Source organism: Candoia aspera, chromosome 3, assembly GCF_035149785.1.
Source record: "Candoia aspera isolate rCanAsp1 chromosome 3, rCanAsp1.hap2, whole genome shotgun sequence".
Taxonomy (NCBI): domain Eukaryota; kingdom Metazoa; phylum Chordata; class Lepidosauria; order Squamata; family Boidae; genus Candoia; species Candoia aspera.
This window is the reverse complement of record NC_086155.1, coordinates 63,551,313-63,578,065: the sequence shown is the minus strand read 5'-3', so window position 1 is coordinate 63,578,065 and position 26,753 is coordinate 63,551,313. Positions and strand designations below refer to the sequence as shown.

Genomic DNA, 26,753 nt, shown 5'->3' with positions numbered 1-26,753 from the left:
CGTTTTTTGGATTGTATCCAAGCATTGCTTTAGCCACTTTACTATTAATTATGAAGGCTACTCCATTTCTTCTGTGGTCCTCTTGTCCACAGTAGTAGATCTGGTGGTCATTTGATGTGAAGTGGCCCATTCCAGTCCATTTCAGTTCACTGACGCCCAAAATGTCTATCTTTAATCTTGACATCTCACCAATAACCACATCCAATTTGCCCTGGCTCATAGATCTTACATTCCAGGTTCCAATGATGTGTTGATCCTTAGAACATCGGATTCGCCGTTCACCACCAGCACCGTCGGCCGCTAGCCATCCTTTCAGCTTTGAGCTAGCTGCATCATCACATCTGGGGCTAGTTGAACTCATCCTCTGTTCCTCCCCAGTAGCATTTTGACCATCTTCCAACCTGGGAATCTCATCTTCCAATGGTATACCAACACATCCCTGGTTTAGGGATTTAGTTTTCATGGCAAGAATACTGGGGTGGGTTGCCATTACCTTCCCCAGGGATCGTATTTAGTCTGACCTCTCTGTCATGACCTTCCCGTCTTGGGTGGCCCTTCACGGTTTAGCTCATGGCATCATTGAGGTGCTCAAGCTCCAGCACCACGACAAGGTAATAATCCTTTGCTGAAGTTCATTCAAATGGGATCATTTTAATAGCATTTCTCAGGTTATTAGTCATCATCCAGTATATTACTGTCTCTGTCACTGGTTCAGGACATCCACTGACTGGGTTCACCAGGAACATTATTTTAACTATGATTGGTTGAAAAACCTTAAGTGTTTTGGCTTATGCATAATACTAAATCATAAACTACTTTACAAAGCACCTTGTTAGGTTATCACAACCTATCGCACCAAGCTAAAATTACAGAAGCCAAATTAGAAACATGAATTTGACACTCTTACCCATATTGAACAGGGAGGGAGAAAAAGAGAAAGGTGTGCATTGTGGGCCTATTGGTGATTCATCCATCTCATGGGATGGCTTCACCTAGCAGATTCACATATATGTTGAATAATACAATATGGAATAAAGAAGAGTTCTGTGGCGCTCCAGATATTGCTCAATTACAGTTTCCGGAAGTTATCACCATTTGACCACTGCATTATGTGGAATCAATCATCTAAGCAAATCGAATTATTACACATTTCACTGCTTCATAAACCTTGCTCTACAAACCATTGTGGTTGGCTTCATACTGTACATACTCAAGCTATATTATGACAGGGCAATATACAACCCAGTCAAGATTGCAATCAATCCAGAGTGTGTCCTGAAGAATATGGTTGAAGAAGGTATGAAAAGCTACAGAGAAAAACATCAGTTGGGCTGCACCTCCACTGTAAAGATAAACTTAAGTCAGCAAAGCCAGTTTCCATTGCAAGGTAGATCTAAGGCTGCTTTTATTCAAGACAGCCTGAAACAGGAACCATAATCCTACGGGCTTATCAATACTAGGCCTATGGAGATTTTTTTTTTGGTAGATATTTGTAGAAGTGCCTTGAAAAACTCTATCAGAAGTGGCTGTTCAGACTAATTTCTGGCTCTGCAGCAGAAATATCATTCCCTTCACCAAAAAAATCAAACGTAGTTGCCATATAATCAATTAGGCAAACATAAAGAGCAGTACTTATAACTACCTTCCCTAACCTGGCATCCTCTAGGGGTGTTCGATCAACTCCCATAACCCCTATTTCGACTAGAGGATGATGGGAGTTGAAGTCCAATGCATCTGGAGGTTGAGAAGGGTGAACTACAGCTGTACGTTTACCTCACCGAAAGGCGCAGCACCTTCGGCCAACGCCCCTTCCACCCCTCAATCTTTCCGTCTTGCTTTGGCCTCAGAGTCAATTACCCTGTTTGGTCCCGCGCGCTCTAGCTCCGCCCACTTCGGCGCCTCCATCTCGCTCTCTAAATGTATAAACCTCCGCGCCTGCGCGTTGCGGGGCCCCTTGGTGCAGCCCCAAGCTGAGTCGAAGTAGGAGGGGAACCGCGCGTCTCGCCGGGGCCTCTGTCTGTTCCGCTGGGCGGCCCGTCGGCTGCGGCAAGAGGTGGACTCGGGCCCCCGGGCGCCTCTCGCCTTGGTGGAAGGGAGATAGGCCGCCTTCTCGTCTCCCTGGAGCCCGAGAGGGAACAGTTGCCTCCTCCCCCTCCTCAGTGGGAAGGTTTGTTGTGAACTGAAAGCAGCAGCTCTCTGTTCTTGGTCTTCTCTGAAAGATTAAGTCCTAGCCGGCTGCTGAGCCCCCTTCTCGGTTAGAGCCTACTGTGTGTGGATTCACACGTGCATGCACTTTGCTGGGTGTATCTGAGCGTGTGAAAGCGCCCTCCTGAAATCGGCCTGTGTTTGAGATCAGCTGATAGGAAGGCTGTGCCTCTTGCGCGGAGAGTGCTGGTTGTTTCATATGTGCAAGTCATCTGGTAGGCTAGTGATTCAGGTGGGAGTGGGCGGGGCACATCAAGCTGCTTGAACCCAATTTCTGTCCTTAGTGTGAATGGCAGTGGTGGCCTTCTTTCCTGATGTTGAAGATATGAGGGTTAATTTGAGCCCAGATGATTTTTGGAAACTGATTTTGGATGTGATAAGCAATTCTTTAGAACATAGGTAGGCAACTTGGTGCCTTTTGGATTTCAGTGGCCATAATCTCCGAGCTGACATATATGCAAGTTATGCAAGTTGAAGGCCAACACATCTGAAAAGTAGCCGGGTAGTGCCTTTGTGGACTGTCTGCTTCCTACTGCATAAACAGAAAGCCAAGCCCATGCTACTGTATATACTGGTCATTGGGATTCTGGGTTTCTCTAACTAGGCATACTGGCATTGAACTGAGTTCTGAACACCTAAACAAATGGGTTCTACTGTTGAGCTATAGCCCTGTTTCTGACTGCCCACTCCCCAATCCTCAAAAATCTGAAAATATTCCACTTCCATATTACTCGATAGATTTGTAAACAGTTTTTACAAATATATTCTATTGGATGTGTAAACTGTTTGGAGTGTGGGAGTCTTGTTTTAGGAGTTGTTGTGTGATCATGATCTTAAAAAGATAATTCTGGCTTTCCATCTTTGTTAGAACAAGAAAATCCAAGCATAAGTATGTTCCAGAAGCAATTATGCCCATCTCCTCTGCTTGTGCTGTGGTTAGAGGAAATAGTATTTACAATGTGTGTGTTTTAGAATTAAGATCTACAAGTGGGAATGGAAGCAGCCTAGTATCTTGATGACTTCTTTCAGTCAGGAGGCTTTTAGTTTTTTTAACTGGGAATGTCTATATGCTGCTCTTGCAAATATATCTTGCTGTATTTGGATCTCATTATCTGTAGATAACTTTTAACTTTCTGCACTCTGCAACCTGGCTTTGTTGGCTGTTGGTGAAGCAGCATGCTTGGAAGAAGACCCAGGAAAAGCCCCCAGGCCAAGAGTCAGGCAGGAGCTGCTGCAAAACAGGTATATGTCTTCTGTCAGCCCTGTGTGCTGTGTATCAGTTAAGGATGAGTTCCTTTACACGGTGTCTGGTTTTATAACTGTGATTCCGAGATGCCACAGAGGACCTCATGCTTTGAGAAATAGTGCTTTCTTCAATAACCCACCATGTAAATTCATTAGAAGTTCACTTGCTGATGGGAGACACACACTGACTGAGTTCGATGCATCCGACCCTTTGTAATGTCAGGTTTTCTTAGATTTAAATCAAACCTGATCAAAGCCTAGCAAGGGATTTATAATAACATTCTCTCTTGTTCGGAATTGTGGTGTGGTCTGATGAGTTCCAATTCGAGTGCTCATTTTGTTTCATTCTTACAATGCTGAACTTGGATCATTCCCAGCGATAAGCAATGGTTTATACTAACCAAAAGTGGTTAACTACCGTTAAGTATGAGCAAAGCCCATGTGTTAATTCTTGGTTAAATATTCGCCAAGCCCTTTTTTCACCACAGAATCTTTAAGCTGAACATAACTTTGGGGCCTGTCTGCCCCAGAAACACCAATCAAAGCCTTCATTTTCCCTGCAATGGTTATAAAAGCAGAAAAAGTTAAACTGTTCCATTATATATTCATTAAATAAGTGGGGAGTGGAAGTGATGGAATTTTAAAAAAAGTATTAAGCTCTCAACAGAAAGAAGGAATATATGTTGTACAGACTTTCCACCTGAACAGACATCCCTCACCCCAGACTTTGAGAGGGAAGAGGCCTTAGAAAGAGTTGTTAGGTTTGGATCTCCCAGACACAGAGTACAAGCTCTTAATGAAAGTCAAGACATTATTTCTACTTCTTGCTCCGAATAGTTGAAAAGCAGAATAATTAAATGAAAACATAGAGATACGGTTGCTGGAACTGTCAAGTATGCACAACCTGCTGGTGCTGTTGGTTGAGCTGCAGTGATGTGCAAGAGTGACTTGTAGCAGAGTGGGACCAGCTCATGGAACCCCTTCAATTTAAGGAACATTAGATTAGAGAACCCAAGAATCTTAAGCCCAAATTGCCACTTACTTAATTGGATATACCACTTTTTGCTCCTAGAAGGAAGGTTAGTATTAAAATGTGATACCTGTCATGTAATGTATTCTTCAGAAAACTGTACATGTTCTTAATTGTTTTAAGTATTTCCTTTGCTGTAATTACTTAAATATTTACTAAAGCTGACTGGTTTTAAATCGTAAAGTAAAGTTAAAAATGGAGAAACGTTTTTAAAAATTGCATAGATTTTAATTTGATTTGGCTGGGGGTAAAGATGAATATGGTAGCTCCAAAAAATAAAAATCACAATACCTTTCAAATCTCAGTAGAGAGTTCACATTACCTTAAATGTCATGGAACTCTGTAAGCAAGGGTTTCTCAACCAGGATTCTGTGGAACCCTAGAGTTCCACGAGACGTCACTAAGGGTTCCCTGGGAGATCAGGATTCATTTAAAAATCAAATTCAGGCAATGTCACATTAAAGAAGTAAGTTTCATTGTTTATTTTTAGTTTAAGAACACTGTTAATGCATGTATATAGGCCTATACATGAAGCAAATTTAATAATTTTGTAACTTCTGGCCTATGTTTGAGCCTGAATGTGCAGGGGTTCCCCAAGGCTTGAAAAATATTTCAAGGGTTCCTCCAGGGTCAGAAAGTTGAGAAAGGCTGCTGTAAGCAGATGGCATTTGTTACAGAATCCCCATTCCTTAAATTTATACCAGTGTTGGGTGAAACAGGTTAAAGCAGTGCTACCAATTTAATTTCTCCTGCATAGACATCTGTGTAACATGGGTACTTCTGTTCTTACTTTCCTGTCAACAGATGGGTATTTTTGTAGAATTAAATCCTGAAGAGATGATACTAGATTTAGAAGACGATGGGGATCTGGAAGCTGAGCTAGCAGCTATTACTGGAGAGAATTTGCCTACTGGAAAAAGCAAACCAAAAGGAAAATGTAAGGACATATGCTGACAAAAGTTAAGAACAGTTAAGAACAGTTAAGAACATTTGCTTGGGAATTGTATTTCAGCTGCAATCTTATGGATCTTTCTCTTCTTCCTTTCACTTATGGGAATTACACTTTGCAACGGTAAATGTTGAGTTCCTTTCCTTAAGCTTTCTTGGTTTTGATTTTCTGCAGCCCCTCTGCCCATGAATCATATTGAAAAGATGGCTGCTGAGTGCATGAAAGACGTGGATGAGGAAGATGATGAAGGTCTGGAGGAAGATACCGAACTTTTGGTATATATGGGAGTCTGTTGGAAGACTGTTTTCTTCCCCTTAGTTCTAAAGGGGCCCCATCATTTTACACCATTTTTCTCAGGCTATAGTAAACTTCAAATCCTATAATCTACAACCAGAAGAGAAAGCAGTCTTGTTGGCTGGAAGATTATGGGAATTGAAGCCCAATTCACTGGAAATTCACCAGGATGCCTTATAAGGAAGATTGGATATCATAATACTCTACTGCCTCAAAGGTTGAATTTGAGGTGTATTGAGAGGGAAATGCAAGAACGTCTGGTTTGTTTTAAGCTATACTAATTAAAACACAAGAATTTCCACAGTATCGGATCAGATTAGAGCAAAAGTCGTTTTCTGAAATGATGTTTCTGGGAGTCAAGAACAGAAGTGATACACATGGGCATGTAATATAGAAATATGTAATAATGTGTGCTGTAGGAGTAATAAATTTAGACATGATTTCTTGAATTTTGAATTTTAAGAAGAGTGTGTCAATATTTCTGGTTGGTCTCATAACAAGCAAGCACAGCTTAAGATATGAAACAAGTTTTGCTAGCCTTTCATGTGCCTGCAGAAGATAGTAAGGATGTAGAAGTGTGGGAAATTGAAAACTTCAAACTTCTGGGGGAGATGGGCGGTGGCTAAATTTTAGTAATAAATAAATAAATAAAACTTGCAAGTAGTGTTTTTCTTTCTGCTCTTTAGAGCTTTTTCCCCTTAATCTTAATATGTCTACAACAAATTAAAATATTTGTCAACATAAGATTTTGAAGGAAAGATGTTAGGGAATTGACATAATGTTACCACGATTGAGAGCCTGGGCTAGAATTTGGGGGGGGGAAACTATTCTTAACTGCAACTTTAAGAGGTGGCACATCTAGAATTGAATCTTGCAAGAAGGCTACTATTTAAGACTATATACAATTAATGCAGGAGCAGTTCTGGGAAATAACTGTGCTGAATTGTGATATTTCATTTTATTGGTTGTGAATAGAATCCATAAAGGAGTGTGTTGCACAGCTTCATAATTTACTGAAAAATGTATTAGATACCTTTAAATAATAAATTTCACCTGAATTTAGAAAAAGAAAATTCCAGAATAGTTCTCCCATTCCTCCCATGCCAAATACCAGGTTTTAACTAAAATAATTTTTAGCTAGTTGAAATAACCAGTTGCATATTATATGATATGTTTATCAATACTGGTTTTTATAATTTCTGAAATAAAAAAGTATTTTTTTTCCAGAAATTATTACATCAGTGGCACTTAAGGCAGTTTTTATTTCCATGTATTACATTATTGCCCTTGATGGTTAGGGATTATGGGAGTTGAAGTGCACACACCTAGAGGGCACCAAGTTTGGGACAGTATGTTAAATTTTCTGTAGTTCATTCTAACAGGGGACTAAGAATAGAAGTAGCTCTTCTGCGGCAATAACTGCTTTGGTTCTTACTCTAGGCAGAGTTGCAGGAAGTCCTGGGAGAGGAACATGGAGGAGAAACCAGGGAGAGAGATACAGAAACAATGGAAGTGTCTCCTGTAACCACAGAGCAGCACACTGATATGCAGACACAGGTAACGGCTGAAAGAAACAACATGATCATCTAGTTATTACCCCAAATTGTTCAGTGCATTCACCATATCATAAATACATTCCCAATCTAGTGCCCTTGGATAATGGTTCCATTGTTCTCAGTTATTAGGCGTATTGGCCTTAGCTAAGTGAGCTATAGCCCAAAACATCTGAAGGGCATGAGGTTTCCTGTTCCTCTTTAAAAGATTTCTGCCTTCTGTACTGGGACATAGCCTTTAGCTTTTGTTCTAAAGCAGTTTTGAAGTTCATTAGCATTTTAAAAGGAGGGAATAATAAAAGGCAAGAATATGGTTTTATTATCTTGATAGTGTATTTAGAGCACATCTTTTGGATGGTTGCAAGTAAGTATGATCAAGGACCTCTTAAGATGTCAGTTTTCAAGCAGTCTGTAGGCAACATGAATGAAGATGACCATCTCTGGATAGTCTCTTTTGTTGATGTGTTTCTCTGATGTGGTGGCTTTTCCTTTGAATCTACTCTGTGAGTTCTGTTTGTTATCCTTTTTGATGATAAGCAGTGATGCTGATATGGTATTTACTTAGGCTATCAGTCTCTTGGCAGAACTTTTGTAATTGCCACCAGTTCTTCTTGTGTGGCTGAATATAGTGCTTTCCTGTTGGGTTTTCTCCCTCCCAATAGAAGGAAATAATTTTGTAAGTAGACATAATGTTGAGAACTATTTTGCACTCTCATTTCTACAAGAGAGAATAGTTCTTTTATACTCTAAATAACTATGTGTCCAGCCTTTACCTGAAATGTCTGAGACTTTGATTCTTCAGGCTCTCCCTACAGTTACCCTGTGGCTGCATAGTTTCCGGAGGTACTCCACCCATCTCTCTGCTGCTTCCTGGGCAAAAGGCCCAGAGGTGCTGAGGAACAAATGCTCTTCTGTCCAAGATCTTTGGTTTTATGTCTGGTGTCCAAGCTGTGCAAGTTTGAAGTAGCAGCTTTGCCCTGATGCTTGAGTGGCCTATTTAGACCTTATTCTTGTCTCCTTTATTTTCTCTCTTATTTTTCTTCTTTGAGATGATTCCTGCTATTTCCAGTGGATTGCAGAAAACAGTAGAAGAAAGGATAGCTAATTATAAGGCAGCAATACTGAATGCGAAGGAGGCTGGTGAGAATGCCAAAGTGCGACGATATGAGCGAGGTCTCAAGGTATGTTGGATTATTGACAGAAGCACTGTATTTTTCCTGTGGAGGAATTGTTCAAGCAAGCCAGGAGTGTCACAGAATGTGCTGAGAACAAAGTGCATCATGTTCATTTTAGTTTCATACTTCAGTTGGAGGCTAATCATATTCTGTTATAATTTTGTACAGATCGGACTTTTGGGGATAAATTACACATGTTTCTTAATGTTTCTGTTGCATTAAATAAAAAGGATATATATCTTAGGCAATGACTTATTCAGTATATTTTCCTTTGGTAGAGCTAAGTTTAATAAATAATTCCCTGGATATTTAGATAACCTTTAACAATAATTGTAACAGGCACAGTATAGGCCATGTCTGAAAGAGTCAGAGGGGATATTTGGGGGAAAAATAGAGGGAATCTAAAATTAGCTAAGACTAAATGTTAAACATTTGTCTAACGTTAAAATAGTTTATAGGCATTTTTAACCAAGTGTCACAAATTAAATTATAAAAATATTCTTGCTTTAGAGCAGCTTTGATTGTTGCTGTTACAGTTTATGTTTTCTGATCATTTAGATAGTCCCAATTTTGTTGCTGAGGATATATTAAGAGATCTGATGTACATGTAGTGGAGAAGAGAGCAGAGATGTCTTCCTACTGATTACTGGTATTTTAAAGCCAGCAGATTTTATTTACGTAATTATATATGTATTTATTTAACATATTTATATTGCCACCTTTCTACCGAAGATACCATGGGTGGCAAACAAATAAAAACAAAATCACAATCACAATCCATTACATTACATAAAAAAAAACCCAAGTCGAGGCTCCAAGAAAATCTCACTAGCAACATAGCAAATACACTAGCATCCACACCAGAGCTCCATTAGCACCCCAGCCCCAAATGACAAGATCCACATGCCTCAACAGGCTGTGCGTGTGTTGCCTAGGGAAATGGCCAGGTCTTCACAGCCTTCTGGAAGGTCAGCAGGGTTGGGGCTGTCTGTATCGCAGTGTGGGGGGGGGTGTAGTTCCACAAGACAGGTGCCATGACAGAGAGGGGATGCTTCCTAGGACCCACCCAGTGACACTGCTTCACCGGTGGGACCCGGAGCATGTCTAATCTAACGGGATGGGTAGAAGCAGTCATGCTAGTAACCTGGTACATGCCATGTGGGGCTATAAAGGTGGCAACCAGCACCTTGAATTGCACCCCCAAGCCAACTGGGTGGCAATGAAATTCACAAAGCAGCAGTGCTATGTGGGTATACTGTGGAGAGCCCAGTCCTGCCCACACGTATGCCCACGTAATCATGCATGAATAAATGAGTTTACGTTTTTTTGTATGTAAATTGGGAACATTTTCCTAGTTGTCAGTGCTCTGACACCAGTGCTATTCCCATGACACTGTGGTGACAATTTGAGCATCTCACAGAGCAACCTGAAGTATCCATTCAGGTTGGAAATGTAACTCCTGGGCATTTCAATGAGTGCCTTCATCTGTAAAGTTTTCACTTGTTTAGTTGCTGCTGTAAAAATTGGTGGTGCTAGTAGCTGATTTCAATTGTTGATTTCATCCTTATCTACCAGTTGGGATTTCTACGGTGCATGTAATTTCTAGCTGATCACTTAAAGAGTTCGAGCTGCAATCCTGCGCATGCTGGCATTGGACGGACTTCTAATCAGATTTGTGTAGAATTTTCTTTTAAGTTCTGTGGCTCCAGAGAGTGCCAGCAGAAGCAATTAAAATCAATACTTGCCTCATGGCTATATTGGATCTTAAAGCAGATATACTAGAGTATCTGCATCAGTTTTAATACTTTTGGAAGCATCCCATTTCATGATTTAATGATAGGTCACAGATTGATTGGTTGGTTGTCTTAATTGGAACAATATAGTTTTACAGCAATTTTGAGGTGCTTTAAAAATGTATGTTTCTTTTATTTGCTCTGCTTACAGTTCAGTATATGTCAAGGGACGCGGTGACACTGCGGGTTAAACCGCTGAGCTGCTGAGCTTGCTGATTGGAAGGTCGGCGGTTCGAATCCGCGTGACGGGGTGAGCTCCCGTTGCTAGTCCCAGCTCCTGCCAACCTAGCAGTTCGAAAACATGCAAATGTGAGTAGATTAATAGGTACCGCTTCAGCGGGCAGGTAACGGCGTTCCGTGTAGTCGTGACCACGGAAGTGTCTACGGACAAACACTGGCTCTTTGGCTTTGAAACGGAGATGAGCACCACCCCCTAGAGTCGGACACGACTGGACTTAATGTCAAGGGAAACCTTTACCTTTACCTACAGTTCAGTATATGTTGCCAGTATATCTGTAGTGAATGAGCTTGATTAGGGTATCTGTAAAGAGATGTTACACTTATCAGCTGGCATTATCTTGCAATCGCTGCTAGACACTGGAATCCATGTTGGCTGCACTGAAGAATGGCAAAAAAGTGAATGAGGAAGAAATGCCACCACCTGTAGCATCTGGGAAGAGCTCTTTGTCTATGCCACAAGCCATGCCTCACAGTGACTTGCCTAAAAGCTCAAGTGATCAAGTTGATGTAACATTACCTGAGGAAGAAGGAAAGGAAGGCCTTGCAGCAGCCCATAAACTAAAGGATCCCAGTGATCAGCAATTGTCTATAAACAGAACCGCTGTCCAGAGTCAGGATGCAAATACAGATGCTCTGAGAACAAAGGCTTCTTTTGAAAGCAGTAAGTAGTTTTAGTTGATGCCTTTTCATGAAGGATCCATTCTACATATGTACAAAAATAAACCATCTTGCTGCTTTTCCCTTCCGGGGTGGGGGCAAGGCCAAGCTCAAGAGGAAGGAACTGTTGTTCTTCTGTAGGAGATGTTTTATTGGCTGGCTTTATTATGTTGTTCAGATTCCAAACACCTTGGCACACGGGCACTGCTTGTGATAAGAGAGAAGGAGTACAAATTAGCAGCACTGAAAGCCAAACAGAGAGGTGATCTTGAGAAGGCAAAAGAATATATGAGGACTGGGAAGGTGAGACTCCATTATTCACAAGTCAAGGCAGCTTTATCAATCCAGAATTTGTGGTGGGCTTTTGAATCTTTAGACAATTCTTCCCTGACTTCCCCAGTTTGATGGCCCCTAGATATTAAAATAATCCAGACTACAGAACCCCTCACTCCCAGTTAAGGTGATTTGTTTGTTTGTTAGCTTGTTTGTTTGATTTATAGGCTGTCGAACTCCATTACGAATGGGGTTGTAATCCAACACATCTGGACAGCAGTGACTTGGAGAACACTGCAGTAGAGTTTCCTCTCCTCTGAGCAAGTCTATAAACTACATCATGGCTATTGGATCCCAAGGACTACTGTTTTCCTTATGTATTGGGAAGTAGAGCTGGCTGAAGGATTAGAATCCATTATGTCTAAATATTCAGCATTCTTCAAAAGCGACCATGAAATTGAATTAAAATTATATGTACCAGTTGTGACTCAGGAACTGGGCTCACACATGCACTAAGCTATCATTTGCTTAACATTTGCTCATCTACAATTAATTGAATAAGCCTGGTTTATTTCAAATGGCTTTAATCAAAACTGTGCGAAGTTAAAACCAAGCAACCTCCATTATAGCTTAGCACAATGTGTGAACCCAGCTATAAAATTTCATTTTGTATTAGTACTGCTGTAGGAAAGTCATAATGGGGTAAAAACTCCTTATAGTATCAGAATCATGCACTAGAAAATCTCTACTTGGTGTTCAGATACAGTAAATAGGTTATGCAGTCAGAATAATTTATCCAAATTAGAAGTATGTGTTTCACTTGGCTTTCAGCTGTCCACTTTATCTAGACATGATATAATTAGGAATTGTTTGCAAGAACAATGATGCTGTGAGAGATAAGATATAATGTACCTGTGATGGAGACGAATGATAGGGTCTAGGGTCTCTATCAGAGAGAGAGGAAAATAAGACTTCAGGCCAATAGTGAAATTTATTTTAATTTTTAAAACCCTGTATTGTTTCTGTCTTCATTTTTTAAAGCATAATCTTTGTCACTCGGAGGGTTAGAAACTTGAGAATGTCTTACCTTAAATGGAAGTAGATTTTCAGGATTCTGAAAATAATCTGGGGTCCTATGTAAAATCAGTGAATTGTATAGCCTTGTGAATTGTTTGAAAAAGAGCATATAGATCTTTTAACCTTCTGAGACCTTATCTTTATATTTCAGAAATTTAGTCTGGTTTTAGAAGCACTGGATTGTGGGCAGCCAGTAGACCTCAGGGATATGCCTCCTGCCCTGGAAGGTAAGAGAGAATTTATTTTTCAGCCAACACAGTAATTAAAAAAAGACAATGGATAAAGTATGAAGAATGGCAGTAGGCCACCTTGCAGTCATATACCTTCAGATATCCTGCCATACAAACCCTGAGAGTCTGGAGCTGTTGGATTTTCAGGTTTTAAATTTTCCAGTAACTTACAGTTTGGTTTCCAGAACCTAAAAAGCGACTCTGGATCTACATAGTAAATATGGCTAGTGATTTTTTTCATCCGTCTTATTAAGTTGTGAATTATTTGGAAAAGGGCGTATAGATCTTTTAGCTTTCTGTATATTTTACTTTTCAATATATTTTAATTTTTAGTAACAGTTGTTTTATATTTTTATGATGATTGTATTTATATAATTGTTGTTTTTAATTTGATAGTTGTAAGCCGCCCAGAGTCACTTCTTATGAGATGGGCGGCTATACAAATCAGATTGAGTGAGTGAGTGAGTGAGTGAGTGACATTGCGCACTTGTGTTTGTAAAACCCTTGCAAAAAGTACTGACACAATGCTGGTTTTTTTGCTGAACATTTTTCTGGTGGTGGTGGTGGTTATTATTGGATATGCCTAAGCTTAAATCTGGATGCCTTACATTTTTCATTGCTTGGAAGTGTGTAATCTTGTACCTCAGGCATGCTTGTTGCTTGCCTCTATTTCCATTGCTGTTTTGTTTCCAATAAATATACCTTCTGGTTTTTCTTAATAAACAAATGAATATAAGCCATTGCCTCTATTTCACATCCATGCAGTTGTAGCTGCTTGGACAGCCAACAAATTACTAAAATTAGTTGTAGTTAAAGGGCACATTTGGATGTTTGGTAGATTTATTTATTTATTCCTTGCATTTCTTCACCGCCCATCTCACCAAAGCGACTCTGGGTGGTTTGCAATCAGATCAAATAATAAAAGATTAAAATACCATAAAAACAGGTTCATCATAAAAATACAAATATAAAATATAAAATCCAAGAAGGAGAAACAACAGTCTCAATAAAATTCCTCAGGGCCTCATCAAGGCAACAACCACACCCATAGATACCTTTTTAAGTGGGCTGTTTTAATCTGTGATGTCCTTAATGCTGATTTGTTTTCCTGGGGTCTTATTAAAGTGTGCTGCAATTTATCACTATTTCCTAGTGTAATGGTTGCCTATTCTAAAACACTATCAGACTCATGAGCAGGAATTCAAAGGTAACTGATTTATTAAAGAATAGTATGCAGCAACCAAGTGTCAGATTTCAGTTCCTTCTGTAACTGACAAGGAACTTGCACTTTCCGCTTCCCAGACTGGGCTGGGGGTGGGGTTCCCCGTGCTCGGGTCTGGCTCCGAGTGACAGCAACTAAGCCCAGTTGTGGTTCAGTGAGAACAGTCCCAACCACATCTGCCCCCTGGTCAAAATCCTGAGGTAAATGCGACAAAGCATCGGCCAGAAAGTTTTTCTTTCCTGGGATAAATTTTGACTGGAAGTTGAAATGACTGAAAAACTGAGCCCAGTGAATTTGTTTAGGACTGAGATGCTGGGGGGTGCGGAGGGCTTCCATATTCCTGTGATCGGTCCAAATCTCGAAAGGGCATTTAGCGCCTTCAAGGAGGTGACGCCAGGCTTCCAAAGCGGCTTTTACAGCAAACACCTCCTTTTCCCAAACATGCCACCGGCGTTCGGTTTCAGAAAATTTCCTGGACAGATAAGCGCAGGCTTTTAAGTGATTTTTAGAATCTCTCTGTAACAAAATAGCCCCAACTGAGGAGTCAGAAGCATCAGCTTGGACCACAAAGGGGCGTTCAGGATCGGGGTGCTGTAGAATAGGCTCAGCAGTGAAAAGGGATTTCAGTTTTTCGAATGCTGCCTGGCATTCAGGCGTCCAATTCAGCACTGCTCCAGGGTGTTTTACCTTGCGTGTCTCCCCCAAGCCCTTGGTACGGAGTAAATCAGTGAGGGGCAAGGCAATCTCAGCGAACCCCTGGATAAATCGGCAATAGTAATTACTGAACCCGAGGAAACTTTGCAATTGCCTCCGGGTGCGGGGACGTTCCCAGCTTAAAATCGCCTGAATTTTTGCAGGGTCCATTTCAATGCCCTTGTCAGACACCCGATAGCCCAGATAGTCAAGTTGGGTCTTGTGGAATTCACATTTGGAAAGTTTGGCATACAGTTTGGCATTTCTAAGCTTGCGTAACACCTGTTTGAGGAGGCGTTCGTGTTGCTCCTCGGTTTCAGTGTAAATGAGAACATCATCTAAATAAACCAGGACCCCTTTAAACAAATGATCATGTAATACTTCATTAATCAATTGCATGAAGACTCTGGGTGCCCCTGCCAACCCAAAAGGGAGGACTTTGTACTGAAATGAACCCAGTGGGCAATTAAAAGCAGTTTTCCACTCATCCCCAGCTCGTATGCGGATGTGGAAATAGGCTTCGCGAAGATTGAGCTTGGAGAAAATCTTGCCCTTAGACAAATGAGCTAACGTCCTTCATGAGCGGAAGAGGGTATTTGTTGAGAATTGAGACGGAATTTAACCCTCAATAGTCCGTACAGAGTCGAAGCGTGCAATCTTTCTTTTTCCGGAATAGCACAGGGGCCCCAACTGGGGAATTTGCAGATTCAATAAACTCCCTTGACAGATTTTTGTCAATAAAGTCCCATAATGCCTCAAGCTCCTTCTGAGTCATTGGATAATTTTTTGGCTTGGGCAATTGAGCATTGGGAACCAACTCTATCGCACAGTCAGTTTTCCGGTGGGGGGGGGGGTAGCTGATCTTCCATTCCCCCAAATACGTCTGCAAAGTCTTGGTATCGATCGAGCAAGCCTTCTAAATGTGCCAAGCTAGGGCGCGGCGTGGCGATCACAGCCCTTCCAACCCCCGCACGTGCAGCTCTCTCCACTGTAGGAGCTTGGTAAAACCCATCTTTAAAAGTCACAGTTCTGTGTTCCCAGTATATATATGGGCTTCGATAGGTCAACCAGGGGATCCCCAGAATTACCAAGGAATTGCCAGCAGGTGCTACAACGAATTTTAAAGTCTCATGGTGGCTGCCCATTTGCATTGCAACAGTTCCAGTGAAATGGGTTGCTGCCCCCCCCCCGCCATTGAACCATCCAACTGTGTGAAGATCAAAGGCTGCTGGAGGGGGAAGCTAGGCAGGTCCAAAGCAGCAACCAGATCACGGTGAATTAGACACCTGGAACATCCAGAGTCAACCAAAGCCCAGACCTCTGTAGTTTTTGTGCGGGAGCCCAATTTCACTTTTACTGCTAAAATGGGACAGTCAGCACTCACCATAGCATCCTCGCTCCCATCCTCCTCCACCTGCCCACAGGCGCTCTTCATGGCAGGTGGCTGGCGTTTCCCACCAGCTCCTTAGAGTCGTCTTCAGCTTCTCCCGAGGAGTAGAATACTTCCTCAGCATCGGCTGCGCCCTTGGCTGCTGTCATCCGCCGCGGGGGGGGGTGATTTGGCCGGCGGCTTGCCCGCTCGATCTCCAGCCTTGGCTTTTGGGCAATCAGCTGCTCGATGCCCTTCCTTTCCACATCGGAGATACTGACCCCTCGCATAGCGCCGATCTCTCTCCTCATCCCAGGCTCTATAGCTTGGCCGGGGAGCAGTCGCAGCACTTTGGGGTGCCCTCATGGTGGCGGGTGGTCTTTTAGATCATCTAGCTTGCATTAAGTTATGCTGAGTGTGCTCAGCCTTGCCTGCCAGACAGATCCATTCATACAATGACTCTGGGTCGTCTCTACACAACGCCCACCGTAGGACGTCCCGGTTGAGTCCCTCTTTAAACTGTTCTATTAAGGTTGACTGAGACCAGTCGGGGATTTTCCCAGCTAGAGCCTTAAACTCTAGGGCATAATCAGCTACAGACATTTGCCCCTGGGTAAGATCCTTCAGCGCCTTCTTAGCTCTTGTCTTGGCCAGAGGATCCTCAAAATGCAGCTTTAACGCCCACATGAATTCCTCAAAATAATCAAGCGCAGGGGAGTCAGCCTCACTTAATTGAACATACCAGTCAGCGGCTCGACCCTTCAACTTGGTGGCAATGGCAGTTATCTTAGCCTCTTCGGAAGGGAAGTATGCTCCAAACTGCCTCACGTAACTTTTAGCATTAGTTAGAAAGAAAGATAACTTGGTTGGAACTCCATCAAACTTGACAGAAAAGTCTCTCACCCCCACTCTGGTTGGAGCGGAATCGGCAGCTGCTTGAGTGGTTGGGCCCCAGGTTACAGTAGCTTTCCCTCTTCCGGCGGGGACACTGGTGATCGAGCCCTGCGGGGTGGAGATTCAGTCCAGAGCCATCTCTGGCCCTGCTCCGCCGGCGGTCCGGATGGGAGGATGGGGGATGGTTGCGTGAAGCTGGGATCTTCTCCGCGCCTCCCCTGCCCCCTCCCCAATGACAGAGACAGGTTTCTTAGCATGTACTCCATCGATTCTATTTTGGCCTCCATCACTCTTAGCCTTTCAGGGGTTTGAGATTCCTCCCTCCCTCGCGTGTTAGCTGTCTCTCTGTTGATACCATGGTAGATTCTACGTCTGGGGTCAGCGGGAACCGATACTTCCAGAACGCCTGGGACGTCCCTGGCTGGGGTTCTCCCACTTCATCCCAGGTGATCAACTCTGCGGGCGATTCGCTGGGTGCCGGTTGCTCTGGTTCTCCCCCATCGTCAGATTCCTCCACCTCAGGACTGGAACTCGATTCCGCCCGGAAATCTGAAGGTTCTGGGGTGAGGCTCAATTCTCCGCTCTTGACCGTTGACTCGGGCATCAAGGTAGCCGTCTCCTCAAGTCCCCCGGTTGTAAACTTGGACTCGGCCATCGTTAACTATTTTCCCTCGCAAGAAACTAATCTTGGTAGGAGCTAACGGTACAATTTTGGTGATTCTCAGCTTTATGTAATGGTTGCCTATTCTAAAACACTATCAGACTCATGAGCAGGAATTCAAAGATATCTGATTTATTAAAGAATAGTATGCAGGATCACAGAGAAAGCTGAGAATGATAAAAGCGCGCCAAATGCAAACTAAAAACCCTCGATGCAAATGAAATCCCTCCCCCCCCCCCGTAGAATCTTCCCAAGTTCACAGGTGCTCCTAATGGTTTCTGATGGTCTGCGGGAAAAGTCCTTGAACAGAGAACATAACCCAAACACATTCCATTGTAATGAACACAGATACAGAGCTTGGTACAAGGTTTCACAGCAGCTCCCTCCCAAACAGAAACGTGCATCAGCGCCATGGCATGTGAAACGTTACAATGTATAAACTACATTGAAACAGTGAACATGACACCTAGCTTATTATGAAATGTAGCCAGACATTTTCTTTGTCTTTATAAACACTTTTTCAGAACTTGAAAGTCCAGAAGAGGTGCAGCTTCCCTCAGTACAGACCCCATCTGCACCTGTGGAAAATTCTCAGCTGGTAACTAAACCAGATTCTCAAAGTTACGAAGATTCAGGTGAGACCTGTCTTAAAGATATGGCCCTCTAATGAATTATTAAGATTAGAAACACAGTTGCTTTATTATCGTGGTGGACATGGAGGCGGTTGTTACGGCTACCTTTAAGGGCAACCTTAAAACAAACATACTGCAAAAATCAAAGCTGCTTTCAGCTTTTTTTCTGTCAAAAAGGAATAGTGGTTTGATTATAGCAAAAGAAAGAGGAAAACATCCCATGGCTGTGTCCTTATGGGTTTGTTTGTTTTTTGGCATCCATTTCACAGGTTGCCAGCAGCAGCCGAAAACGGTGCTAGAAGCTTTGCAGCAGCGGTTGGACAAGTACAAATCAGCAGCAGCTCAAGCCAAAGCAAATGGTGATGGTCGGAAAAGTAGGATGCACGAGAGAATAGCCAAGGTTAAAACAAAAATAGGTGTGGGGGTTGGGTTGATGCCACGAGTAGCTCCATGTTTCTAATGTCTGTCCTGTGAGGCATTGATTTAGCATCATGGGACTCATGTTCAGCAGTACTGTTCATGTGCTATCACCAAAATATAATTGGAAGGTTGTTTTCTGCTTTTTTTTTTACTCCAAAGTAGTCTTGAACTATACAGATCTTGAACTCTACTACAGGTAGTGCTTGACTTACAACAGCAATTGGGACTGGAATTTCCTGGTTGCCATCGTTAACTGAATCTCACAGTCATTAGGCGAGGCAACTTCCTGCTGGCTTCCCACAGTCAAGTCAGTGGGGAAGCCAGCAGGAAATTGCAAGTCCCAGGTGGCTCACAAGCAGGCCAGCAGGCAGGTAAGTGGCTGCTGCTGGGTGGGGGAGGGGGCGAGGGTGTGAGGGAGGCATGGCAAGTGTTGGGGAGGGTGTGCGGGGGTGTGTGAGAAAGGCATGGAGAAGGTGCGAGGGAGGTGCAGCGAGGGGGTGGGAGGGTGCGTGAGTGCAAGGGAGGAGTGGGGAGGTTCAGGGAGGGTGCATGAGGTTGCAAGGGAGGCATGGCAAGGGTTGGGGAGGGTGCACAAGTGGCACAGAGGGTGCACAAGTGGCAGCGGAGGTGCAGTGAGGCTTGGGGAAGGTGCTCAGGGGGTGTGCAAGTGGCCAGCACAAGCGCAGAGGCGCTAGGGGAGGGTGTGGGAGGGAGAGACTTAGCCCGGTGACTTGTGACCTTACCTGCAGGCATCCCCATCGACTTTCTGGGGAAGTCAACCGGGAAGGTCACAAATGGCAATCACATGATCGCAGGGTGCTGCAACTGGTTTAAGTGCAATCTAGTTGCCAAGCGCCAGTTCGTGATCACGTGACCACAGGGCTGCTGGGATGGCCAGAACTCTGAGGGCCAGTCATAGCCACCATTCATTCAGCACCATCATAACTTCAAATGGTCACTGAATGAATGGTCATAAGTCGAGAACTACCTGTATACAGACAAGTCCATGCAGTTATTTGGGCAGCATTTTCAGAAGCGGTTTGCCATTGCCATCTTCCTAGGACTGGGCCAATTACTTGCCCAAGGTCGTTCAGCTCACTTTCAGGCCTAAGGCAAGACTGGGACTCTGGTTTCCTCTCTCCCAGTCCAGCTCCTTAACCAATAGACCAAACTGGATCCTTTGTTTTCTGCACAACACAACATAACCTGGTATGAACATCTGCTTTCATACTGAACTGCAATAGCATACCCACTTACAGAAGAGTAAGGTCCATTGAATTTAGTGAGGCTTAATTCTGAATAAGCAGGTATAAGGACAATGAAATTAAATCACAAAGAACACAAGTTAATGTAATTTGCCAAAAAAGTACAGTGGCAATTGTGCAACAGAAGCATTTTACCACACAGAGCTGCATGCAAAAGTTACATGGTCAAATTTGTGTGTTCCAGCAAATCCCTGAGTGAACAGGAGCTGACGCAACTTGTTCATGGTACAAAGTTAAATGTAGCATCTTTCCGCAAATTTGAATGTATGCTTACTATTTATATGAAGTTGTTTACATATTCAAACTAAGAAACAGTGAATATGGCAGGTGCAGAAGATTGGACACTCTTCCAATTGATTCAGTGCTTTTTTTTTAAGTATACTGTGTCAAGATTGTGTCAACTTACTTAGAGATTCATTGAAGCATACAATTTGACCAAGGCTACCTAATTTTTCTATGCAACTGTATGAGTATTTTTCTGTCTTGTTACAAAAGAATTTTCAGAAGGTATATTAACTTCTGGCAGCAAATGAGGAATAAATATGTATTTTCCCTCCCTTAAAAGAGCTATTCTGTCCCTAAATGCCAAGTCTAAACAACATCTCTGATTGCAGCAATATCAAGATGCCATAAGAGCCCATAAAGCAGGAAGAAAAGTTAATTTTGCTGAACTACCAGTTCCCCCTGGTAAGTGGGCAACTATCAGGGCTGTGCATAATGTGAAATATCCTAACATAAGCATTGTCTCTGTACCACAAATGTTTCAGCAGATTCTGCCCTGTTTGTGAGACTGAGACAGCATTACAGAATGTGCAGAAAAATTGCCTGTTGTCACCTCTGAACCATGGGAATGGTTTGAACAACAAACAAATGCTTGAAAGTTTTACTTCCCTCAAGATCTTTATCCTTAATGTATTTGCAGAAATTGTAAAACTTGTAATTACCCAAATCAACCCCTCCTGTTCTACTGTTGTCATCATTGTGGATTTTATGGCAATGAGAACTGTGAAAAACCCTTCCTACATGTGATCTGGAGAATATACTCTTTTGAAATAAGCCCTATAAAGCAGGCTTTGCAATTCACATTTGCTTATATATTTCATTCATATTTCAAAGTTTGAAGGATGAAGTTGCAACATTAGCATCTTTTTAAATGGTGTAATCACAAGCATTATAGTACAAATGGATAAAATTATAAGATAGAACAAAATTCTGTCCTATATCTAAAACCATACAGTTAATATGGGCAAGTTGCCCTATGTATAAACGGATGTAGAACATTATTCCTGATTTTCAATATCCATATTTTCCTGTTTAGAGTAAATTAAAGTTCAACTTCAACTTCAACTTAATTGCTGTTTTTTTGTGTGTCAGAGCTTTTCCAGAGATATTCTTAATTGTTGGGCATTGTCTGTTTTGTGGGCTATTATTGTAGCCCACAAACTCTAAGATCTTGAAACTTTTGAATAGACCGAAAATGTTAAGCTCTTTCCCTTTAAAATCTTGGATTCCTTGAATATGTGTGGTTTATGTGTCTTCCTTCAGTTATTTTGAGACTTGTTTGTTGTATTTTTTTAGGATTTCCTCCAATTCCTGGAATGGCTCCTATAGATGGTGATGGCACAGTTGCTGGAATGCTGGAAAATGCTAACAAGCTGGTTAAGATGGAAGAGGAGGGAGAAACAACCAATGACAAAGATCATGATGATGATGAGGTATATTACTAAAATAAATATGAGCTTAACCCTACAGTTCTTTTGGTGACCTATTGATACAGATTCCTGTTTTGACTTAGGACATACAGTATCATGAAAACTCCTTGTGCTGGTTTCAGTCAGAATATTAGTCTTGCCTTGCTAATGTGAGTTAATAAGACTTCATGTCTGAGCACCTGTTACTAGTTTGTCATCTCATTAACCCCATGCTGCATGATGGAGTACTCAAAATCCAGCCTTCCCCACTCTGATGTCCTCCAAAATATTTTGGGCTGCAGTTTCCAAAATTTCTAGCCAGTATGCATGTGGGAATTTTGGAAATTATAGTCCAGTCTTTGTGGAAAGCCTAAACTGGAGAAGGCTGCATTCAGTCGTTTGGTTAAAAGGCCACCTTTTAAGGATGAGGCCTTTCCTTTTTAGACAACCCCAAGCAGATATTTGCTGTAATGGGATCTATTTGTTCAGTATTGGTCACCTTCTTATATCTAGCTTTCACGCACATGGCTTTTGATTTCTGTTTCCTTTCTGTAGGGTGAGTCTTCCACACAGGCTCCAGCTGCCAAAAAGCCCACCCAGCTACCTAGGAAACCGGTGCAAATGGTTCAGCCACTGGTGGTGCCATCTAATGTAAGCCAGGAAGAGCCCACTTCAGAGAAAGGTAATTCTCCATCCAACCCTGGAACAGCACCAGAGAGATCCACATCCACTGAGCACCTCCCTTCAGCTGGTAAGGTTTGCGGAAATAGCTGACTGTCCATCAGTTGTGTTTTTCTTGTTCACACAATAAGATTGTGATAATAAGAACAGTGCTGTTGTTTTAGGCCAAATGGGCAATTGGAGTCCCCATTCCACATATGACTCTCAACTCCTTTTCTTTGTTTTTTTAAAAATAATTTTATTAAAATTTTTAAAAAGAAAGACAAAGTAAGACAGTCACTTACTCTATGGTTACAACATGAGACTCAATTTTTCTATAATCTCTCTTTTTTTTCTAATCATCAAAACCCTAAGTCATACATTCATTTTTTTCTGTTTCACACAAAAAGTTTATAAGGGGTTCCCAATCAGCAATAAATGTAGATAGTGTGTTTAATCAAGTAAGTCAATTTGGCCCCTTTTCTTTGTAGCCCTGGAGCCATTTCAATTACAGCTGGCATGTTTTCCCACAATTTTTGAGGTGAGAAGCATATAAAAATTGTAGGGGATGCCCTAAAAGAGATATAGTTTCAGAAGTTTAGAAGACGGAAATGGAGAAAATGCCACATGAAATTGTAGTATGTCTCAACCTGCATCATTGTCAGACCTGCTGCAGATTCTCAGGAACCAAAAGATTATCCACCCCTGCTTTCTTCCAAGCAGATGCTACAGGGAAACTCAGAGACCAGGCCCAAAGATAGTTACCCTTCTTCAGTCTCTGAATCTGGAGGTTCTTCCTAGGAATAATGTTCAAAAAAACAGAATGGGTAAAAGAAGCGGAAAATGTACTTGGGTGTTTTGACTTGTCATCTTCCATCAGCATACAGATGAAATTATTCACACATTTGTGTGGTGTAATTTTAATGCCTTTTTGTACAATTGTATTTGATCTTTGGTTTTGTGTGTATTTGCCTATGAGATTAAATCAAAAACATGAAAGCCTGCTGGTTGGGTCAGATAGACATCTGAAACATTTTTTAACCTGAGGAACTTTTTTGTTTCCTTTCAGCCAAGGAGCATCTTGAATTTCTAGAGAACAGAAAGAAACAATACCTCAAGGCTGCAGTTCAGGCGAAGAAGAAAAATGATCTCGAACAAGCCAAGGCCTACCTAAGAACAGCCAAGAGCTTAGATCCAAAAATTGAGATGGCAAAAAATGGCAAATCGGTTGATATTTCAAAGGTTAGCAAAACTGGCATATTTTGTGTGTGTGTGTGTGTGTGTTCATATATACTATATATTCACCAGTAAGAAGGAAAGATGGTCTTTTGAAGTTGGGGCAAATAAAATATTTGTACTATCCACCTGCCCAGCTGTTTTCCTCTCACCAACCTTGAATTATGTGAGTCTTTTTATTAACATTCAATGGGAGATTTTACAGTTTTCTTCATGTAATTTATTGCTCGTAGAAACATGTTTGGATCAGTTTAACTGAGTGGTGGGGTGAGGAGGGAGATATTTTAGTGGTTGCATTTTCATATAATTCAGGGTTTTTTTTAAGCCATGGTTTCTTGAAAATCAGTAATGTGCAAGTTCTCACATTGAATGTACAGTGACATAGATACAAAGTGAGTCCAAAACATTTTGGGCTGAGGAGGTAAAGGATAATATAACATCCCTTCCCCTTTCCAGCATAGGAGCCAACCTGAACAATAGTTGAATATTGCTTCACAATTGCTAATTGAAAAGTGTTATCCACAAAACCTTGGGAAAAGATGGGGTAGGCTGCATAGCATCCATAGCTCGGTCTTTTAGTCTCTCACTGTTACCCTTCTCCCTCCATCATTTACTGCTTGAGGCAGCGGCTTCACTTTTACCCTGCATGATATCCTAGTCTGAGGTAGCTGTACAATTTGTTCTGGAATCTTCTTCCCTGATGCATTGGCATTATTGATGACAATCATTATGGTAGTATCAGTGCTTAGCATGATGCTAAAGAGCAATCAGAAGTATCATGCAGCTGAAGCAATGATAAAATTTAGAGTTCCTCGCAGCCTCAGTTACCGGGGTTCTCATGGCATTCTCATCACTGGCCTTTGAAAGCATTTCTGTGTGATGTAGCATCACATTCTGTTACTGCCTGCAAGCCCAAGAAAACAGATACATTGTACCCACATGAGCCTTGAGATCAAACATTGTGTTCCAGGAGATGTATTCTGTTGCCCTTTCCTCATTTTCTCTCCAGTCTTTTTCAGTCTAATATGAATGGCCTTTCTTTGTCTCAGCAACAGTTTTTCCAGGGAATCTCTGACATTTTCTGTGTTCTGCTGTATAGCTGCCTTCGCCTCCTACGGATGATGAGGGTGACTTTATTTTCATACATCATGAGGATGTCAGACTGTCTCAGAAAGTAGAAGAGGTTTACATTCAGCTCATCAATCTACTTAAAGACCAGCATGAGGTAGGTGGAGTGGTCTAAACCGTAGTTCCCTAGCAAGCCTTGGGAGTCACAGTCACGTACTTTCTCCCCCACTCCCTTCCAGCCCAGGGCAGCAAAAAAGTGGCATTCAGAGGGATGCCAGGCTTCCTCTTTACGTACAGCTTTGCTTTGGAACACTTTTTGGTTTAATTCAGGAGTGCACAACTTGTGCCAGCTGGAAGGCTGACTGCACCAGGCTAACCATCTTGAGGGCTGCATTCCAAAAGTAGGTGAGGTTAGGTACCATCTCTGCAAGACTGTTGCCCCCTTAATTTTTTAAAACTTCAAAAATTTAAATTAAAAAAAATGCTGAAATTATTCATTCCACAAAGAAATTGGCCTGAGTTCTGGGGACTTCAAAGGGATGCTGTTGGTCTACACTTTTTGCACCCCGATTTAATTTTTGGCTTGTTTGAACAAGCCAGAATCGCCATGGTCATTGAACCTGGCTTTTTACAAACTACAGTTCCAGTGAATCAAGATTCACTCAAGCTGGCAATTTAAAAAAAAAGATGTTTCTGTTTCCCTCTCTATAGCCATGTCTGAAAACAAAAGAATGTGAAGTACGTGATTATGAGACTCTACTGCTCATGCACATAGTGCTAAACTGTGTTTTATCATTATGTCTGAAATGAGCCATGCTGTTCTCTGCTTAATGGAATACTGTCATCCACTGAGAAACTGCAGCCCATTTGAGTGACTTGATTTTTTTCCCCTTTTCACCTTGTCTGTGTAATCATTTGTTCTCATTTAATTGTAGAGCAAATGGGGCTAGGCCTCCTTTGGGGAAAGAGGGAGTTTACAGACTTGTACAGAGAGATAAAGGCCTAATCAGATGCCTCACCCTTCCTCACCAGCCAAGATGCAAGTAGATTAAATGCCACCGAGCAGCACAGCATCTTTCTTGCTCCACATTTCATTCATACCCATAACTGCCTCATGATCTCAGAGTAACATGAGGGAGCTAAAAGAATTGGGGTTGGGGTTTTGTGTGTTTGTTTAGCTTTTCTTGCAAGCAGGTGGAAACAACTAGGTGCAATCAAGCAACATGTAGCAGTATGATCTCTTGATTGGAATAAAACAGAATTCTGCACATCAGACTGGATCAATGCTGTGTTTTCTTTCAAATCATTTTTAAACATTTGTTCTACTTTCCATTAATAGAAATGTATGCAGTATTCCAAACAATTTATGCATCTGGGAAATGTAACTGAAACTTCAAGGTAGGTTTGTAGTTCAAGATATTTGTTGTGTTTAGTAACATTAAAAATCTGGGGCTTAATACAAATGCAATTTGGGGGAGCTTGCAGTACATTTTCCTTTCTTGTTCTAAGTTTTGCTTTCAATTGTTTGGAAGAAAGCTGTTTCTTCTGCCTTGATATATGAAGCTTAGGGGAATTTGTTTGGTATGCTTTGTATACTACTGGCCATAGCGTTTGCATGTTAGTCTGGATTTGTAGTTAAATTTGTACAAGACTTCTATGCTTACTGGAAGTTTGGGCAGTTGTAGTCCCAACCTGTCTGCAAGGCACAGCTAGTAATGGAGATAAGGGAGTGGACTTGTTGCTCTCTGAGGTTCTTTACATGCTTGCAGATGTGTTTGTCATGTAAACTTTCTGCATCACAAGAGGCCCAGGTGAGCACTGGGAACCCTCCGACTTGAAGTAGTCTTTTTTCTCTTGTATCTTCAACAGATGCATGTAAGTAGAAAGTCAGCAGGTAAAACCTTTGCTGCGGTACTGAAAGCCCTCAATGTTCACGGCCTATGCAAATCTGCCAAGAGAAAAACGTGGGACAACTCTGCTTACATTAAGACACATCCCAAACTAGACACTGGAAGTGTCCTGCTTGTAATTTTGTTCAGTTAGCTGGACTTAGAGCTGTAATTTAATGTAAAACTATTTCAAAACCTAGGTTCCCCAATGATATTGGACTATAATTAGCATCTTTCTCAGGGATTATGGGAACTATAATCCACTACCATCTGAAGACTCCTAAGGGGAAATGGTTGGTTTAAAGCAATGTTTTTCAAACTTGGCAACTTGA

General features: G+C 41.9%; 1 protein-coding gene across 2 annotated transcripts in view; it reads left to right on the top strand.

The window, feature by feature from the left end:
• The first annotated feature begins 1,942 nt into the window (after positions 1-1,942).
• Positions 1,943-26,753, top strand: part of CC2D1B (coiled-coil and C2 domain containing 1B) — a 37,981-nt gene continuing 13,170 nt past the window's right edge. Inside the window, exons 1-18 of one of the 2 annotated variants that reach the window (XM_063297947.1) lie at positions 1,943-2,167; positions 2,635-2,707; positions 3,324-3,447; positions 5,285-5,417; positions 5,604-5,704; positions 7,164-7,280; positions 8,326-8,457; positions 10,839-11,145; positions 11,320-11,444; positions 12,643-12,718; positions 18,085-18,195; positions 18,462-18,592; positions 20,492-20,564; positions 21,456-21,592; positions 22,124-22,319; positions 23,298-23,470; positions 24,564-24,689; positions 25,872-25,930. In XM_063297947.1, the coding sequence (XP_063154017.1) occupies positions 3,382-3,447; positions 5,285-5,417; positions 5,604-5,704; positions 7,164-7,280; positions 8,326-8,457; positions 10,839-11,145; positions 11,320-11,444; positions 12,643-12,718; positions 18,085-18,195; positions 18,462-18,592; positions 20,492-20,564; positions 21,456-21,592; positions 22,124-22,319; positions 23,298-23,470; positions 24,564-24,689; positions 25,872-25,930 (2,063 nt within the window). In that variant the 5' untranslated portion in view covers positions 1,943-2,167; positions 2,635-2,707; positions 3,324-3,381. The remainder of the gene's footprint in view (positions 2,168-2,634; positions 2,708-3,323; positions 3,448-5,284; positions 5,418-5,603; positions 5,705-7,163; positions 7,281-8,325; positions 8,458-10,838; positions 11,146-11,319; positions 11,445-12,642; positions 12,719-18,084; positions 18,196-18,461; positions 18,593-20,491; positions 20,565-21,455; positions 21,593-22,123; positions 22,320-23,297; positions 23,471-24,563; positions 24,690-25,871; positions 25,931-26,753) is intronic. The other variant, XM_063297946.1, reaches the window with a different exon arrangement.